The 16531-nt window shown below is 32.8% G+C and overlaps 1 protein-coding gene across 9 annotated transcripts in view; it reads left to right on the top strand.

Annotated features, from left to right (window-relative positions):
• Positions 1-16531, top strand: part of KIF20B (kinesin family member 20B) — an 84711-nt gene that overhangs the window by 15995 nt on the left and 52185 nt on the right. For 5 of the 9 annotated variants that reach the window (XM_086378492.1, XM_086378490.1, XM_086378494.1 and 2 more), the window contains exons 6-18: positions 62-246; positions 3370-3406; positions 3889-4116; positions 5036-5147; positions 6238-6309; positions 6398-6544; positions 7198-7360; positions 7891-8181; positions 11818-11957; positions 12471-12609; positions 13609-13837; positions 14582-14634; positions 15978-16097. In XM_086378492.1, the coding sequence (XP_086234618.1) occupies positions 62-246; positions 3370-3406; positions 3889-4116; positions 5036-5147; positions 6238-6309; positions 6398-6544; positions 7198-7360; positions 7891-8181; positions 11818-11957; positions 12471-12609; positions 13609-13837; positions 14582-14634; positions 15978-16097 (1916 nt within the window). The remainder of the gene's footprint in view (positions 1-61; positions 247-3369; positions 3407-3888; positions 4117-5035; positions 5148-6237; positions 6310-6397; positions 6545-7197; positions 7361-7890; positions 8182-11817; positions 11958-12470; positions 12610-13608; positions 13838-14581; positions 14635-15977; positions 16098-16531) is intronic. The other 4 variants (XM_086378498.1, XM_086378496.1, XM_086378497.1 and 1 more) reach the window with 1 other exon arrangement.

Raw genomic sequence — 16531 nt, forward strand, 5'->3', positions numbered from 1 at the left:
AATGTTTCTTTACTCTTTCTTAGTACTTTGAGAGACTGTAAAACACAAATTCTTGTCATAGGCACAGAAGAAAATACTGGCATTCTTCCTCGAACTTTGAATGTATTATTTGATAGTCTTCAGGAAAGACTGTATACAAAGATGAACCTTAAACCACATAGGTCCAGAGAATACTTACGGTTATCACCAGACCAAGAGAAAGAAGAAGTCGCTAGCAAAAGTGCATTACTTCGGCAAATTAAAGAGGTATGGGAGTATTTTAGCAGATAAAATACACATAATTGTGACCTTTTATTAGCTCTTCAGTTTGTTTTCAGCCTGTATTGAAATAGCTTGTTGTAGTTGTTGTCTTTTCTTTGTGATTAAAAGCTTTTTTGAAGACATTTCTTCATTTTGTATTGTACAAACAGCTGAAATGTTTAAACAAAACAAATATAAATGTTCTTTAATCATTTTAGGTTGTTGTAGAAACAGCAACTTTCTATATACTGATTTTTTAAAATCCTTTTTCTATTTGTAAAAGTAATGTGTATATACAAAATCTAAACAAGAGGATATGAAAAATAAAAAATAATTTTCTATAATTTCATTTCTGAAGAGAAAAACTAATAGTAACAGATATGAGCATATCCTTTTTGGTCTTTTTCTCGGTATACCAAAAATAATAAAATCTACTGAGGTTTCTATGTACGTCTATACATTGTGTAGTCTGTGAGTCATGTCCGATTCTTTGTGACCCCATGGATTGTAGCCCCCCAGGCTCCTCTGTCCATGGGATTTCCCAGACAAGAATACTGGAGTGGGTTGCCGTTTCCTTCTCCAGAGCATATTCTGAACCCAGGGATTGAACCTGCGTCTCCACCTTGGCAGGCGGGTTCTTTACCACTGAACCACCGGGAAGTTCATCAGATCAGATCAGTCGCTCAGTTGTGTCCGACTCTTTGCGACCCCATGAATCGCAGCACGCCAGGCCTCCCTGTTCATCACCAACTCCCAGAGTTCACCGAGACTCACGTCCATTGAGTCAGTGATGCCATCCAACCATTTCATCCTCTGTCGTCCCCTTCTCCTCCTGCCCCCAATCCCTCCCAGCATCAGAGTCTTTTCCAATGAGTCAACTCTTCACATGAGGTGGCCAAAGTACTGGAGTTTCAGCTTTAGCATCATTCCTTCCAAAGAAATCCCAGGGCTGATCTCCTTCAGAATGGACTGGTTGGATCTCCTTGCAGTCCAAGGGACTCTCAAGAGTCTTCTCCAACACCACAGTTCAAAAGCATCAATTCTTCGGCACGCAGCCTTCTTCACAGTCCAACTCTCACATCCATACATGACCACAGGAAAAATCATAGCCTTGACTAGACGAACCTTTGTTGGCAAAGCAATGTCTCTGCTTTTGAACATGCTGTCTAGGTTGGTCATAACTTTCCTTCCAAGGAGTAAGCGTCTTTTAATTTCATGGCTGTAGTCACCATCTGTAGTGATTTTGGAGCCCAGAAAAATAAAGTCTGACACTGTTTCCACTGTTTCCCCATCTATTTCCCATGAAGTGGTGGGACCGGATGCCATGATCTTTATCTTCTGAACGTTGAGCTTTAAGCCAACTTTTTCACTCTCCACTTTCACTTTCATCAAGAGGCTTTTGAGTTCCTCTTGACTTTCTGCCATAAGGGTGGTGTCATCTGCATATCTGAGGTTATTGATATTTCTCCCGGCAATCTTGATTCCAGTTTGTGTTTCTTCCACTCTAGTTTTTTCTCATGATGTACTCTGCATATAAGTTAAATAAGCAGGGTGACAATATACAGCCTTGACGAACTCCCTTTCCTATTTGGAACCAGTCTGTTGTTCCATGTCCAGTTCTAACTGTTGCTTCCTGACCTGCATACAAATTTCTCAAGAGGCAGATCAGGTGGTCTGGTATTCCCATCTCTTTCAGAATTTTCCACAGTTTCTTGTGATCCACACAGTCAAAGGCTTTGGCATAGTCAATAAAGCAGAAGTAGATGTTTTTCTGGAACTCTCTTGCTTTTTCCGTGATCCAGCTGATGTTGGCAATTTGGTCTCTGGTTCCTCTGCCTTATCTAAAACCAGCTTGAACATCAGGAAGTTCATGGTTCACATATTGCTGAAGCCTGGCTTGGAGAAGTTCATATACACACGTAAATATAGTCATATATAAACAGTTGTGTATATCTTTATTCCTTTTTTTATATGTGGGATAATGGTCTTTTATTTGAACAAAAATGAGATTTTATAGACATTCTATAACTTGCTCTTTCATTTAACATATCATAAATCTGTTACTACATTAGTTCACGTGTCTCATCGGTTGGTTTTTTCCTTTTTTTAAAATAATTTTTTATTAAAACATGTTTTAATAAAGTTATACTTGTCTATTTTTTCCTTCTGTGCCTTTTGGATTTTGTGTTATGTTTTTGCATGTTTATTCTAAAATTGTTAAAAACTAGTAATCTTTTTGGATATATTGAAAACACTGATGGGGATTTATTTTTAAATAATTTAGAAATCAGGGTTTCAAAGTAGTGTTGCTCAGTAGAGAGTAAAGTTCAGAGTCCATGATTATGCTCTCTGAAAGTAAAATAATATTTTAACAAGATTTGTGGAGATTGGTGGATATTTGTATAGATAATTCATAGAGGAAATTCAAGTCATTAATATTGAAAAAAAAATTCTCCAACAGGTTATCTAGTTAAAATATTATTTTGCCTGTGAAATTATTAAAATATTAAAAACTTGAGATCATATTTTCTTTTTTAAAAATCTCTTTTTATTGAGGTTGCTGTACAGTATTATATGTTTCAGGTATATGACATGAGATACACACTTTCACTTCCATAGATTGATTGTAAACTGTATTTCTCCAAAGCAATTTAGCAGTACTATATTATGAGTGAGAACCTAAAAAAAAGTTCATTATCTTTTCATCTATCAATTCAGATTAAGGTATATAGCCTAAGGGAACAATTAAATTACAGAAAGAAAAAATATACTAAGGTGTTTATCTTAATAGTATTTAATTAAGTCATTTCACATCACATCTAGTCAGTTATGCAGCCACAAATGTTTGTTAATAATTTTTAATTTTATAGAGAGAAAGCTTACAATGCAATCAGTGTAGGGAAAAGAATAGAAAGGAATATATTGAGATATTAATAGTAATTGCCTCTGAGTGGCAGGGATCATATATGACGGTATTCCTTTGAATATTTTCTGTAGTTTCCCCAAATTTCTTATTAGGTTGTTGAATTGAGTAGATGTAAGGCTGGTGACTTATTTGGATAGGTAATGAATTTACTGGTTATTTAATCTTAACAAAAAACATTTTTTAACTTAAGAAATCTTTTTCAGGTTGTTATGCATAATGACAGTTATGGTGCTCTTTATGGTAAGGTTTCCTTTCTCATATACTTTTAAGATGTTGATTATTTAAAAGACTTTTAATTTTTGAATCACTTCTGGTGATTTAATTTCTTTAATGACACAGTCAATAATACTTCAAAAGTGGTACATAACTATATGAAATGCCAGTCACCATAAGGTTTTATTTGGATTTAATAACTGATTGTTACTGATTGTTAACTTTTACTGATTGTTAACTTTTATGTTGAATTCAAGAGTGGCACTATTTTTTTCTCTGTCCTTTACGTTTAATTTCATTTTGGTTTGTTAACATATTTGCAAAACAAAAAAGCCAAATTTTGGTTAACACAAATATTTTTATCTGCTTTGGTCCAAAAAAATTTGGACACTGCTAATTAGAAGATTTGTATACTTAAGTTTTTCAAGCTGGGGAATCTTAAAAGATAATGAGATAATAGCCTATTATCTTATTTAATTTTGTGATTATCTTTTTTTTATTTTCTGTAGGAAGTCTAACAAACTCTTTGAGTATCCCAGAGTTTGAAGAATCCATGAAAGATTGTGAACACTCAAACTTGAACATAGATATTAATAGAAAATTTTCTGTGTGGGTATCTTTCTTTGAGATTTACAACGAATGTATTTACGATTTGTTTGTTCCTGTATCATCTAAGTTCCAAAAGAGAAAGACACTGCGCCTTTCCCAAGATGTAAAGGGCTATTCTTTCATAAAAGGTATACTGATGAGTATTGTTTCCTTTTTTGCTCTGAAGTTTCTTTCTAGGCTTTGTTATAAGAAAGCAGACTGGAAATTGAAAGTTTTTATACTATTTATTAATAGCAAGATAGTAAGAGTAGTTTGTGCTTTGAAAATATGTTTTGGAATGTTCATTAAATCTGAAGGTAAGAGGGTTTAGTAATTTGTTTCTGGAGTATTATTGATTGGATTTTAGGGAATAGGAAAAGCTGTATGTGTATATTCACATTATTCTGCTGCTCTGTAACAGTATTCAGACCTTGGAGTTACTAGGTATACCACAGTGGTATTTTTCCAACCTTTTAAAAATCACTACCCTACAGCAGGAAATACTTATTAATGACATCATGATTCTCCACCTGCACGCATGTGTGTGTGTGTATGCATATTTACAATTGAAAATGATCATTATATTTACCCTCATTGCAAGGAATACACTTTGGTGTTTTGTACATTCTACTTCATTTTTACAAAATGCTAGTTATGGCTCAAGAAATTTGATTTCATGACTCACAAATGAATTGCAATCTATCTAAAATCTCATAGCTAGTTACTTATCTAGGTTTACTCTGTAATGTACTTTGTCTTTTTTTTTTTTTTTTCCGATGTCTAATTCTGAGGAATCTTAACCTATTTTTAATTTTCCCTTTGGCAAACTGTTGAAGAACATTTACTTTTTGTGTTTATGCTAGAAAATCATTATAATATCCTCGTCTTGTGTATTTATTTTCTAGTGGAATATGAGATAGCTGAGTTGGCTATACCTAGGACGTGTTATTAAAAGAAAGATTTCATTATATGTCTTTAGGAAAGAGATTACAAATCTTCAAAGAGATTACATTATATAGCAAATGCTGTACATTTGTAAATTGATATGTGCCTCTTTATTTTTTAAAGATCTACAGTGGATTCAAGTATCTGATGCCAAAGAAGCGTATAGACTTTTAAAGCTAGGAACAAAGCACCAGAGTGTTGCTTTCACAAAACTGAACAATGCTTCTAGTAGAAGGTAAGGAGTAAATCTTGTGGTATAAGCCTGACCTGAGGCACCCAGGTGTTCTGTGCTAATTTGAAAGTGAAAGTGAAAGTCACATAGCCCCGTCGGACTCTGCGATCCCATGGACTGTAGCCCGCCAGGCTCCTCTGTCCGTGGAATGCTACAAGCAAGAATACTGGAGTGGATTGCCATTTCCTTCTCCAGGGATCTCCCCGACCCATGGATTGAACCTGGGTCTCCTGCATTGCACGCAGATTCTTTACCAACTGAGCTTATAGGGAAGCCCTAGTAGCTGTGCTTATTTAAATACAACTAATTTAAGATTAAATCAGACAGTAGGTTGTCTGATAAGATTATCAGGACTAATTTCATGTTCTAACATACAATTTACTAATTTGCACTCAAAGTGAAGTATTTTTATTCTTTCTATACGTGAATATCTAAGCTCAATGTTTTAATTGCCTGTAATATAGGACATTTCTCTGGGTTTTTTCTGCTTACTCCATGAACATAGACACTATAAATACTGAGTTAGGCCAGTATTTCAAAGGGCTAAGGAAGGATGTTTTAATGAAAGGGATTGGAGAATGAGAAACAAAAGGATGTTAAGTTTGAACAGTGAGATACTTAAAACAGATTTTCTCTTAAAGGGGAAAGAGCCCCGTCTCCCATGTATGGCTTAAGGACAACATATAATCCAGATAAGCCAATATTTAGTAGGCATCTAAGCCAAATGTATACTTGGCTTGATTCAAGTGATTTAGCTGTACATTATACCTAAAAGTAATACCTTTGTAAGCAAATTGAGACTTTATTATGAATTACTTCATTCATAGAAGTTGGAATGTTGAGAAGAGTAAATTTGAAGGGTCTGGGGCTAAGTGAAAGAAAGATAAGCTCTTTGGTTTTAGTAGTTGAGTGTTATGTAGGTGGCAGTGGAGCACTAAACTGAGATACCTGACGGCTAGTTGGAGAATGTAGTACTGTGATGATGGCCAGTATTAGGGTGAAAATAGATATTGATGTAGATGCTTGCCTCTCCTATTAGAATGCAGAAATAAAGAAGGAATGATAATATGTAATCTTTGTTTATTTCTTTTAGTCACAGCATATTTACCATTAGAATATTACAGATTGAAGATTCAGAAATACCACATGTAATACGAGTCAGTGAGTAAGTTGAGCATTGTTTAAATTGTTATTATTTTGAATTTTTTTGTTTTGAAGAATTTTTTAAAGTTTTTTTCCTTTGGTTAATTTAGATTGTCTTTATGTGATCTTGCTGGCTCAGAACGAAGCATGAGGACACAGAATGAAGGTGAAAGGTTAAGAGAGACCGGGAATATCAACACTTCTTTATTGACTCTGGGAAAGTGTATCAGTGTTTTGAAGAATAGCGAAAAGTCAAAGTAAGAGTTGCTGAACATGTTATCAGCATATCAAGGATTATATTAATAATATTTACACTTTCAGCTTTGCTAGTTTTAGAAAGTTCTTTTGTTTTTAACTTGCTTCTTACATAATGACTAGGAATGATAGAAATGAAAAGCATTATCAGTCAATGCCAGTGACTCAGGTAAACACAGTATTTTCTATAGCAAATATGTATCAACAGACAACTTAGATAATAAGCTTCTAATGCTGGTTTATTAACAGACTTTGAAACCATATTATTCTTATTAATGCACTGTGTTTTTCTGGATGTAGATTTCTGTATTAACTAGCATTTTAGGCTAAGTAAATGATAAATCCAACCTTTACCATTTTCTAGTTAAGGTTTATATATTGCATAATTGCTATACACTAGAGAACACAACCCACTTCATTGTGACTTCCTTTACATTTTGCCTAGTTGGTTATTATTGTCAGTATTAATAATAATAGTAGCAGTGTTTAAAGAAAACAACATGAATAAACAGAAAATGACTAGTACAAATGAAACTAATCACTAACCTAGAATTTAAGTCCATGGTTGTTATGTTATTTCTTTGTAAAATTTATCAGTATCCTGACTTCACAAGACTTGTTTTAACTTTTGATTTTTTGAAAATTTTTTCCATAGGTTTCAACAGCATGTACCTTTCCGGGAAAGTAAATTGACCCACTATTTTCAAAGTTTTTTTAATGGTAAAGGGAAGATATGTATGATTGTCAACATTAGCCAATGTTCTTTTACCTATGATGAGACACTCAATGTGTTGAAGTTCTCAGCCATTGCACAAAAAGTAAATATAGCTAAATTTCAGAATTTGTTAAGCTTTGTATTATTAGAGTAGTAATGATTTTTTTTTCTTAGAGTAGATAATACATTTTGCACTTACAGCTGTAAACCTAGAAAATAATTGAAAATTAAAAATGTAATATTTGAGTAGTAGGCATAGGAAAAAAATTGAAAGTTACCCCTGCTTAAGAGAAAATGACCTCAGTAATAAATAACTTACCCATTACAAATTGCAAGTACGCAGCGAACTATATGCTCTGCTGTCCGTCTGGCTTATATAGTGGCTAATCAGGAAACCACCTGCTGGGAATAGTACTAAGACCTTAACCCAGGAAAGTAGATTTATATGTAGTATACATGTGTAATTAGCTTTTTTCTTATCAAATATGTATTTGAGTATGCTAATTCCTTCTATATTTGGATAGATTTTTCTTTTTAATTCTCAAGTTGTCATTTGACTTAAATTTATAATTGTTTTTTCTTTGTTGACAGTTTTTGCCTTTGTTTTAAAAGTTACATTCAATATTTTACCAGGTTTATGTTCCAGATATTTTAAATTGCTCTCAAGAGAAATCATTTGGACCTGTCAAATCTTCTCAAGATGAATCATTAGATATTAATAATTCAGATAATAAAATACTAAATGAAAAAAGATCCACGATTTCATGGGAAAGTAGCCTAGAAGATGTGGTGGAAGATGAAGATTTGGTTGAGGATCTAGAAAAAGCTGAAGAAAAGCAGAATGTGGAAACTGAATTTATTGATGAAGATCTAGATGATACATTAGAGGATGATAAGGCTTTTAGTAGCCATGCGGGGAAGAGAGTATGTATTAACTCATACTTCTAAAATTGGCTTATTTATTATTCTGAAGTTTTGGTTAGTAATTCTTAAGGCTCTTTCTCCCATTTTTTCCAACAATACACTAAGTTTATCTTTCATTACATGTTTTGAAAGTTGCCATTTCCTTCTCCAATACATGAAAGTGAAAAGTGAAAGTGAAGTCGCTCAGTCATATTTGACTCTTAGCGACCCGATGGACTGCAGCCTACCAGGCTCCTCTGTCCATGGGATTTTCCAGGCAAGAGTACTGGAGTGGGGTGCCATTGCCTTCTCCAAATATAATGAATACTCATTTGCATTTCATCTGGATTTGCTAGTTGTTAAAATTTTACCATTTTTATATTCTCTTTCTGTGAGTGTGAATACACATCTTTTTTGCCTGTATCATTTGAAAACAAGATGCAGACATAATGACACCTTACAACTAACTACTTCAGCATGTTTCCCAAGAACATGGGCGTGTTCCTCACAATCAAAAGGCCATTTTCATACCTAAGCACTTTCACATTAATACAGTAACATAGTGTTGTATTGTCGATATCGAGATTTCTCTAGTGGTCCAAGTATTTCCTTTCATAGCCACTTTGTTTTTGATCTACAATTCAATACATTGCTTTTGATTATCACGTTTCTTTAGTTAATCTCTAATCTAGCATAGATATTTTTGAAAACTTGTGGTTAATTGTCTTGTAAAAAACCTCCAGTCTGGATCATCTTATTATCATAAGATAATTATCATAAGATGATCCAGGTTTAACACTTTAGGCAAGCTTGTTATATATATGAAGTTCTGAATTTCCCATTGAATCACATTAGGAGGCAGAGTGTCTAATTTCTCCATTTTTGGTGAAGCCAAGTTTTAGTTAACTCGGTGTTGTGTTTCAGGTCTCTTTTCATTGTTCCCCAGTATCGTTTCACCCTGTGATTTTAGCATACTCCTCCAAAATTTTACCTTGCAGTCTTAAGTACAAGAGTGCAAAATGTGTGCCTAGTACCGATTATTCTATTTTAAAAAATCACTTGATCATCTTATATTTATAGAAACAAATAAGATTTAATGGTGTTTCTTATAATTTCTGTCCAAATAAAATTCATACATATATTTAAGTTTCATTAATCCTGAAATACGGCTTCCCAGGTGGCTCAGTGGTAAAGAATTCGCCTGCCAGGGCAGGAGATGCAGGTTTGATTCCTAGGTCAGAAAGATCTCCTGGGGAAGGAAATGGCAACTTGCTCTGATATTCTTGCCTGGAGAATCCCATGGACAGAGGAACCTCGCGAGCTACAGTCCATGGGGTTGTAAAGAGGCGGACACGACTGAGTGACTGAGCACGCATGCACACAGTTCTGAAATATAGATCATGTCCACATTACTGGTTCCCCTCATTAACTGACTTGAGTGGTGTTGACACATCTGACATCATAGTACTCTTTTGGACTATAGACGTTTAAATAGATCAGTGATGTATTGAGTTAAATACTCTCATCTTAATAGTTTATTCCAGTGTCCCTGAAAGCCACTGTTGTGCCTGTGTTGCTTAGGAATGAAGATGAAAGCTTCAGATGCCATTAGTCCTAGTTTATCTGGTCACCATGTGATTGAACATGCTTTACCCTGGATCTCTGTAATGTAGTACTTCCCTCAGTGAAAAACTAGGCTAAGTTGTTAATAGTCGTCCTTTAATTTTTTTTTGATCTCAAAACTGAAGTTTATATATCAATGTAATGTTTGTTAAACTTACTAAGTTAGTCATTTATGAATTTATTAAGGAAAAATAATGTCATTTATGTAGGATTATGTAGTGTAAATGCATATCTTATAATATTTACTAGGTACTTCAAAATTAAAATTTTATCCAAGTTTTTTGTAATACTTCTCAAAATTAAAATGATTAGGCTTCTCATGCTTCACATTGTTAGCATTTTATTAATTAGAGGGTTGTGAGTATTAAAGATCATTATGAAATTATTAAAGATCGTTATGAAATATATTGATAGTAACATATCTATGCTTAAAATTCATTTAACTTGAATAACCAACCAGAATTTTTTTCACTCAATACTTTATCATATACTAACAGTGGTAGAAAACTAGTTGTTGAGAATTACTGAAAGAAACCAATTTCCCAAGGTTTTCATACAGATTTCTCTGAGTCTCCCACATTTCTTCTTCCATGTGAAAAGTGAAAGTGTTAGTAAGTCGTGTCTGACTCTCTGTGACCCCGTGGACTGTGCCTGCCAGGCTCCTCTGTCCATGGGATTTCCCAGGCAGAAATTCTGGAGTGGCTTGCCATTCCCTTCTGCAGAGGATCTTTCCCACCCAGGGACTGAACCTGGGTCCCCTCCATTGCAAATGGGTTCTGTACCATCTGAGCCAATAGGGAAGCCCCTCTTCTTCAATAGTTACTGTGAGTTACTATTAAATATTTATTGTTTTGAACAGTGGGAAAAGTCTGTGGTTATTTAAAATTATAAAAATATTATATAATCATGACAGAGTCTAGAAAAAGAAAAAGGGAAATAAATATAAATGTCTCTAAATCTACTTATCGTGTTAATAGATTTTTACTGTTTGTTACAATATTGTTAACTGATTTTCTTCATTTAAAAATAAATTGTGGAAATTATGAATTGTAAATATGTCATCATAATTCATTACAGTAGTTTCACTGTATGATGGTGCTATAGTTGAACCCATTTCTTAAGTTTGACTTTCAAGTTGCATTTTACTTTTTTTTTTTTGTTTACATATAACCACTCATTGTTGCAAAAAACACAGTGTCTATTTTATAGCCAAAATATAAAATTATTTCCTCAGTAGAAGTTCTTAGAATTTCAAAGTCAAGATATCTGTAAAATATTTTCAAATATAAAGTTGAGAAAGTGAAAGATCTGTAGCTTTGAGAGAGTTTATTAGTTTCTTATTGAGAAACTTTAATCAGAAACCTTAAAAAAAGGCTATCAGGCTGTTTTCTTGACTGCTATAATTTACATACCTATACTGGCTATAATGTCAAATTTTAATTGTTTTATTGTTTATTGTCCATGTTAAATGATTAATTATGTGTGTGCTTTCAAAGACAGAGTTGTTGCTTACATTTGGATAGTTATAGAAACCCAATAAAATATGTAATATCTCCCTTTGCCATTTTGAAAACTGGGGATTCACAGTAACTGCTCTGTGTAACATGTCAGCTTTATATTTTGACAGACTAACTTTAAACTCAGACTTAAGCATTTACCACAGACTTGGTCCTTACTTTCCCTACCTAGGAAATTTGAGTGCTCCTACTAAGTATAAAAAGGGTTGTGTAGATTAAATGAAATAAAATATGAACTCCCCAAAGTAGTTCCTAGTAGATAATAGATGCTCAAATTTTCTTTTCTCTTCATTCTTTGTGTAACCAGACAGACATTTGAACTGTGTTTCTAAAATGTGGTGAGACGAACTTGATTTTTCACATTAATCAATCTCTGCATATACATAGTTTTTAGTGAAAATACTATCTTTGTTAAAAAGAAACATAGTAATGAAAAGTTTTATTTTTAAACACATGGAATATCTTTCTCTTGGAATTTATTTGCTTTTTAATTAGAATTTTAATATTTATATTTTAGAAACTTCTGGATTTAATAGAAGATTTGAAAAAAAAACTAATAAATGAAAGAAAGGAAAAGTTAACATTGGAATTTAAAATTCGTGACGAAGTTACACAGGAGTTTACTCAGTATTTGGCCCAACGAGAAGCTGACTTTAAGTAAGTTTTTTTGTTCATGTCTAATAAAAATTGAAAATTTTATTTACTTGTGAAAAAAATTTATTTTTGCTTTTTTATATTAGGTGACTTCTAAACTCTAACCTTTATGCAAGCTTGAAAATAGCTATTACTAATCCCCATGGTGACTGTGAATTATATATGAGTGAGCATTTAAATTGACTTTTAATTTATAAGTCTTTTTATTTACTTTCTGAGCTCAGATGGTAAAGAATCTGCCTTCAGTGCAAGAGACCTGGGGTCTATTCCTGGGTCAGAACGATCCCCTGGAGAAGGACATGTCAACCCACTTCAGTATTCTTGCCTGGAAAGTCCCATGAACAGATGAGCCTGGTGGGCTAGTCAGTGGGGTCTCAGAGAGTTGGATACGACTCAGCAACTAACATTTTCACACTTTTACTTTAATTTATAATGTGCTTAACCTTAGAAATTTAAAATAAAAATGTAAAGTAGTGGTTTTTCTGTTTCTTAATGGGATTTATTTCTGTTATAAAGGGAAACTCTCCTTCAGGAACGAGAAATTTTAGAAGAAAATGCTGAATGTCGTTTGGCTATTTTCAAGGATTTGATTGGTAAATGTGATGCTCAGGAGGAACCAAAGAATGAAGATCATGCCATAAAAGATGAAACTGAAGTATGTTAACTGAAATATTAAATACATGAAGTATAGGTACCAGGATTTAGTATATAACATCAGTGATAATTTAATATACTTCAGAATTTAAAAAACCACTTAATATGTAACTTTAAGTAAGTGTGCTTTGTTAGGAATATAAACACAAATAGTTTAAGTATAGCTATTGAACTTAGGAAAAAGTAGCTTTTACGTTTATATCTCAGTTTGGTGTTGCTTGAGTCATTGTGTTGTTTGTAGGTAGATTGCTTTTTGTCTGATTATGGGATACCCACTCAGATTTGTTTTAAACTCAAGAATTTTATGGGGCTGACAGACTTGTGGGATCATTTAATTCTATTCTGATTAAAACAAAAATATATATAGAAAAATCATTCTTGCTTGGCTGAATAACCGTTCTCTACTGTTTAGGAAACATTTTTCTTTTCTGCTGCTTCTATGGAAGCTGAAATTAATCATATCTTTTTGGAATGGTTGGTTGTTTTTGTTTTGCTTTGTTTTTTAATTACTCAGTTCAGCGGTCCACGATGATAATGTCTAGGCTCTTGCCCTCAAACCATCATTCTGTGTCCCTGACATAGTTTGGGATTCAGTCTGAATTGTGAAAATGAGGATTTGTTTCTTCAGCTTACCCAAAAAATATTTTAAAGACTCATATGACTAAGAGTATACCTGAACTAGGTAATTATAATTGTTCTGTAAACTGTACATAAACAACGTACAGTTTATGACATTGTTCTTATGGAGAAATAAGTCTCATGTTCCATAAAATAGAAGATGACTAATGGAACACATCTTTTTCATATTTGGAGCTACTTCTATATAAGAAAACATAAACATGTCTATAGTCACCTAATAGAAAAACATAAATAATATGTTTAAAAAATTGTAAGTTGTGCATTTGTTTTGCTATTTGTTTTTAAAACATGCTAGATGGTACCACACTGAAGTAGTGAAAGCCACTGTTAACATTAGGCATGTGGTTTTTGCTATTTTTAGGAAGGACATAATTATGTAGGAATTGAAGATATTATTGATTCTCTTCAAGATGATGTCACTGGTATTAAGAAACAGGCTGAAATTGCTCACTTATATATTGCATCTCTTGCTGACCCCCAGGAAGCTATTGCTTGTTTAGAAATAAAGTTTAATCAAGTTAAAGCTGAATTAGCTAAAACCAAAGAAGAATTAATCAAAACCCGAGAAGAGTTAAAAAAGAGAGAAAGTGGTAAGTGGTTGTATTATATCCCTATGTAGATGTTACAAATTCTTAAAAAGACAGTTGGTAAGTATGAGATTTATGCAGCTTATTTACAAAGTGGTCAGAAAATGATGGAGGTAACATTTAATATTTTACCATTTGTATGAGTTTACAGTAATTTACTAGTAAAAATATATTTTTCCTTTTCTTTACTTTTAGACTAATATTACTAGAAAATAGACTTTCAGGAAAACCCAAAACCTAAGTGTAGCTTTATTAGCAAATTAAGAAATCTCATAGGAAATTGTAAAGCTGTGAAGTTTGTTCATTTATGTGTGTGTGTGTGTGTGTGTGTGTGTGGTGGTGGGGGACTGGGAGGACTTGTCACATCTGAGTTTCAAGTGTTAGATGAAATACGCTGCCCTTTTCTGTGTGAACAAGATGGGTGGAAAATAGCAGATAAGTGATGCCTCATTATGAAGTGGATCAGAAAGGTATAAGCTACTTCTCTTCTGACATTATTCCAGAAATTTCCTACTATTGAGCAGATGGCATTCATTTTTGCCCTGGGTTTTGAAAGTAGCTTTTTCAGAAACAGTATTTTCTGGTGGTAGAATTTGTAGCTGTTTGTGTACTTTTAGTGCTGTGAAAATTCTTTTTCCTGAGTATAACAATGAAGTGTCTACTGTAGCAGCTTATGTTTCATGTTTATTTAGTGATATATTTTTTTAGGTGCTTAGATATTTATTTTTAATATTCTTACTTTTTCAGAATCAGAAATTAATTTAAATTCATTGGTTCAAGAGCTTGAGAAATCTAATAAGGTAATGCGTTTAAGCTTTATTTTATCTTAATAAGGAAATTAATAAGTAAAATTGACAGTATGGATAATTAATGAGTATATAAGTGACTTCACTCTCATACCTCTTTCCACATATGGTCTCTGGAAAGTTTCTTGGTCTTTCCAGAAAAGATTTTATTTGTATATGTGTATATATATGTGTGTGTATGTGTGTAACATACATCTTTTAAAAAATTTATACAAATAGGATTGTAGTTCTGTGTCTTGCTTTCTTCCTTTAGAAGGCATCTTAGATCTGTATGTGCTGCCAGAGAATCATCTCTATGTCACTCTTTTACCAGGTACATTGTATTGAATAGATTATTTAAATAGTATTTATCTTGTCTGAAGTTACTGTTTTAAAATTTAGGATATGGCCTGATCAGTGTGCAGCATCAGAATCTGAAAAATCTCTTGCACTTTATACCTTCAGATCAGATAATTACTCTAAGTGGTTGTAGATGGATTTGACATTGTTAGATCTAAGTATGAAATTGCAGGGATACATAGAGGTGAAGTGAATTTAAAACTCTAAACTTAATATTTTTCCTGACCTTCTCTTAACTTACATTTGTTCTTCTAAAGAGCTGAATATTTTAACATATGATCAGATATAAATAATTCGAAATCTTGGCATCTAATACCCAGTACTTAAAAAGATAACCAAAATAATGTACTCAATACAAGACATTTTAGCTGTTGTTTAGACAGTTCCTATTCTCCTTTCCTTTTATTTTTTTCCTATTTATAAAAATAGCTGCTAGTTGTAAACATACTGTTATATTAAACTATGTAAAATAGAAGGTACAGTAGTCCCCCGTAATGTCTCTCTTACATTGAAAACAAATCCAAACCAACTTGGTTGGTAGCTCTTAGAGATTATTTTATGTATATATACACATAACTACACACATATATGTATTTTTTATAGAACATTTTCTATGAACTCTTTTAAGTTCTTTAGTTGTCTAAGTCTCACAACAACCTTATGATGCAGATACTGTTATTTTTTTATGTAGGCATTAAATAACTTGCTTGAGGTTCACAACTAGAAAGTAGAGAAGCTTGGAATCAAACCCAGATCATGTGACTCCTGATTCCTCTTATCCATTATGATGTATTGCTTCTCTTTCATTTTATATTTAGGCATGTTAATTTTTTAAATGAAAATAAAGTCATGCTATGCATAGTGTATTGCTGTTGTTTTGTTTTGTTTTGTTTTGTTGCTTAATCTTAAAATTTGAAGCAGTTCTAAACTGTATCATATTTGCATTCTAGTTATCCCCAAAGTACATTGACTAAACTTTGTTTTTTTCCTTCCCAAAGAAAATAATTATGCAGAATCAAAGAATTCAAGAGTTGATGGATAAAATTGACCAAAAAGAGGATACTATTAACAAATTTCAGAACCTAAAATTTCATATGGAAAACACATGTAAAGGCAGTGTAAGAATCTAATTTTATTTGTGTTATAAATTAAAGAAAGAATATGTTTTGTTTGGTTTAAAATAATTTAAAATAGCTTATACAACTTGAGACTAATTCACTAAGAATGTTGACTTGCTTATCTTGGCATTGAATGCAATTCACTATTGCACCGAGATGAATTTTTGAAAACTTAGAAGATGGCAGTTTGATCTCTACAAACTAAGCTATGAATGCTTTGTACATAAAAGGGACAAGACCGTGTAGCCCTTAGAAGTTTAAGCCTCAGCAAACTGGATGAGGAGCTCTGGGGTGAAAGAAACTTAAATGTGCTTTGATTCCACAGGTCATAAAGATCTGTATCTCTCTGTAGCTCTACTCTATTGATATATCTGTCTATATCTGTATGTCCATCTCTGTAGAACTATAAATGACATTAGGTTTTAGAAGCTTGT

This window comes from Bos grunniens, chromosome 26 (genome assembly GCF_055505025.1).
Source record: "Bos grunniens cultivar Pamir isolate PY7600 chromosome 26, Bosgru_T2T1.0, whole genome shotgun sequence".
NCBI classification, from domain to species: domain Eukaryota; kingdom Metazoa; phylum Chordata; class Mammalia; order Artiodactyla; family Bovidae; genus Bos; species Bos grunniens.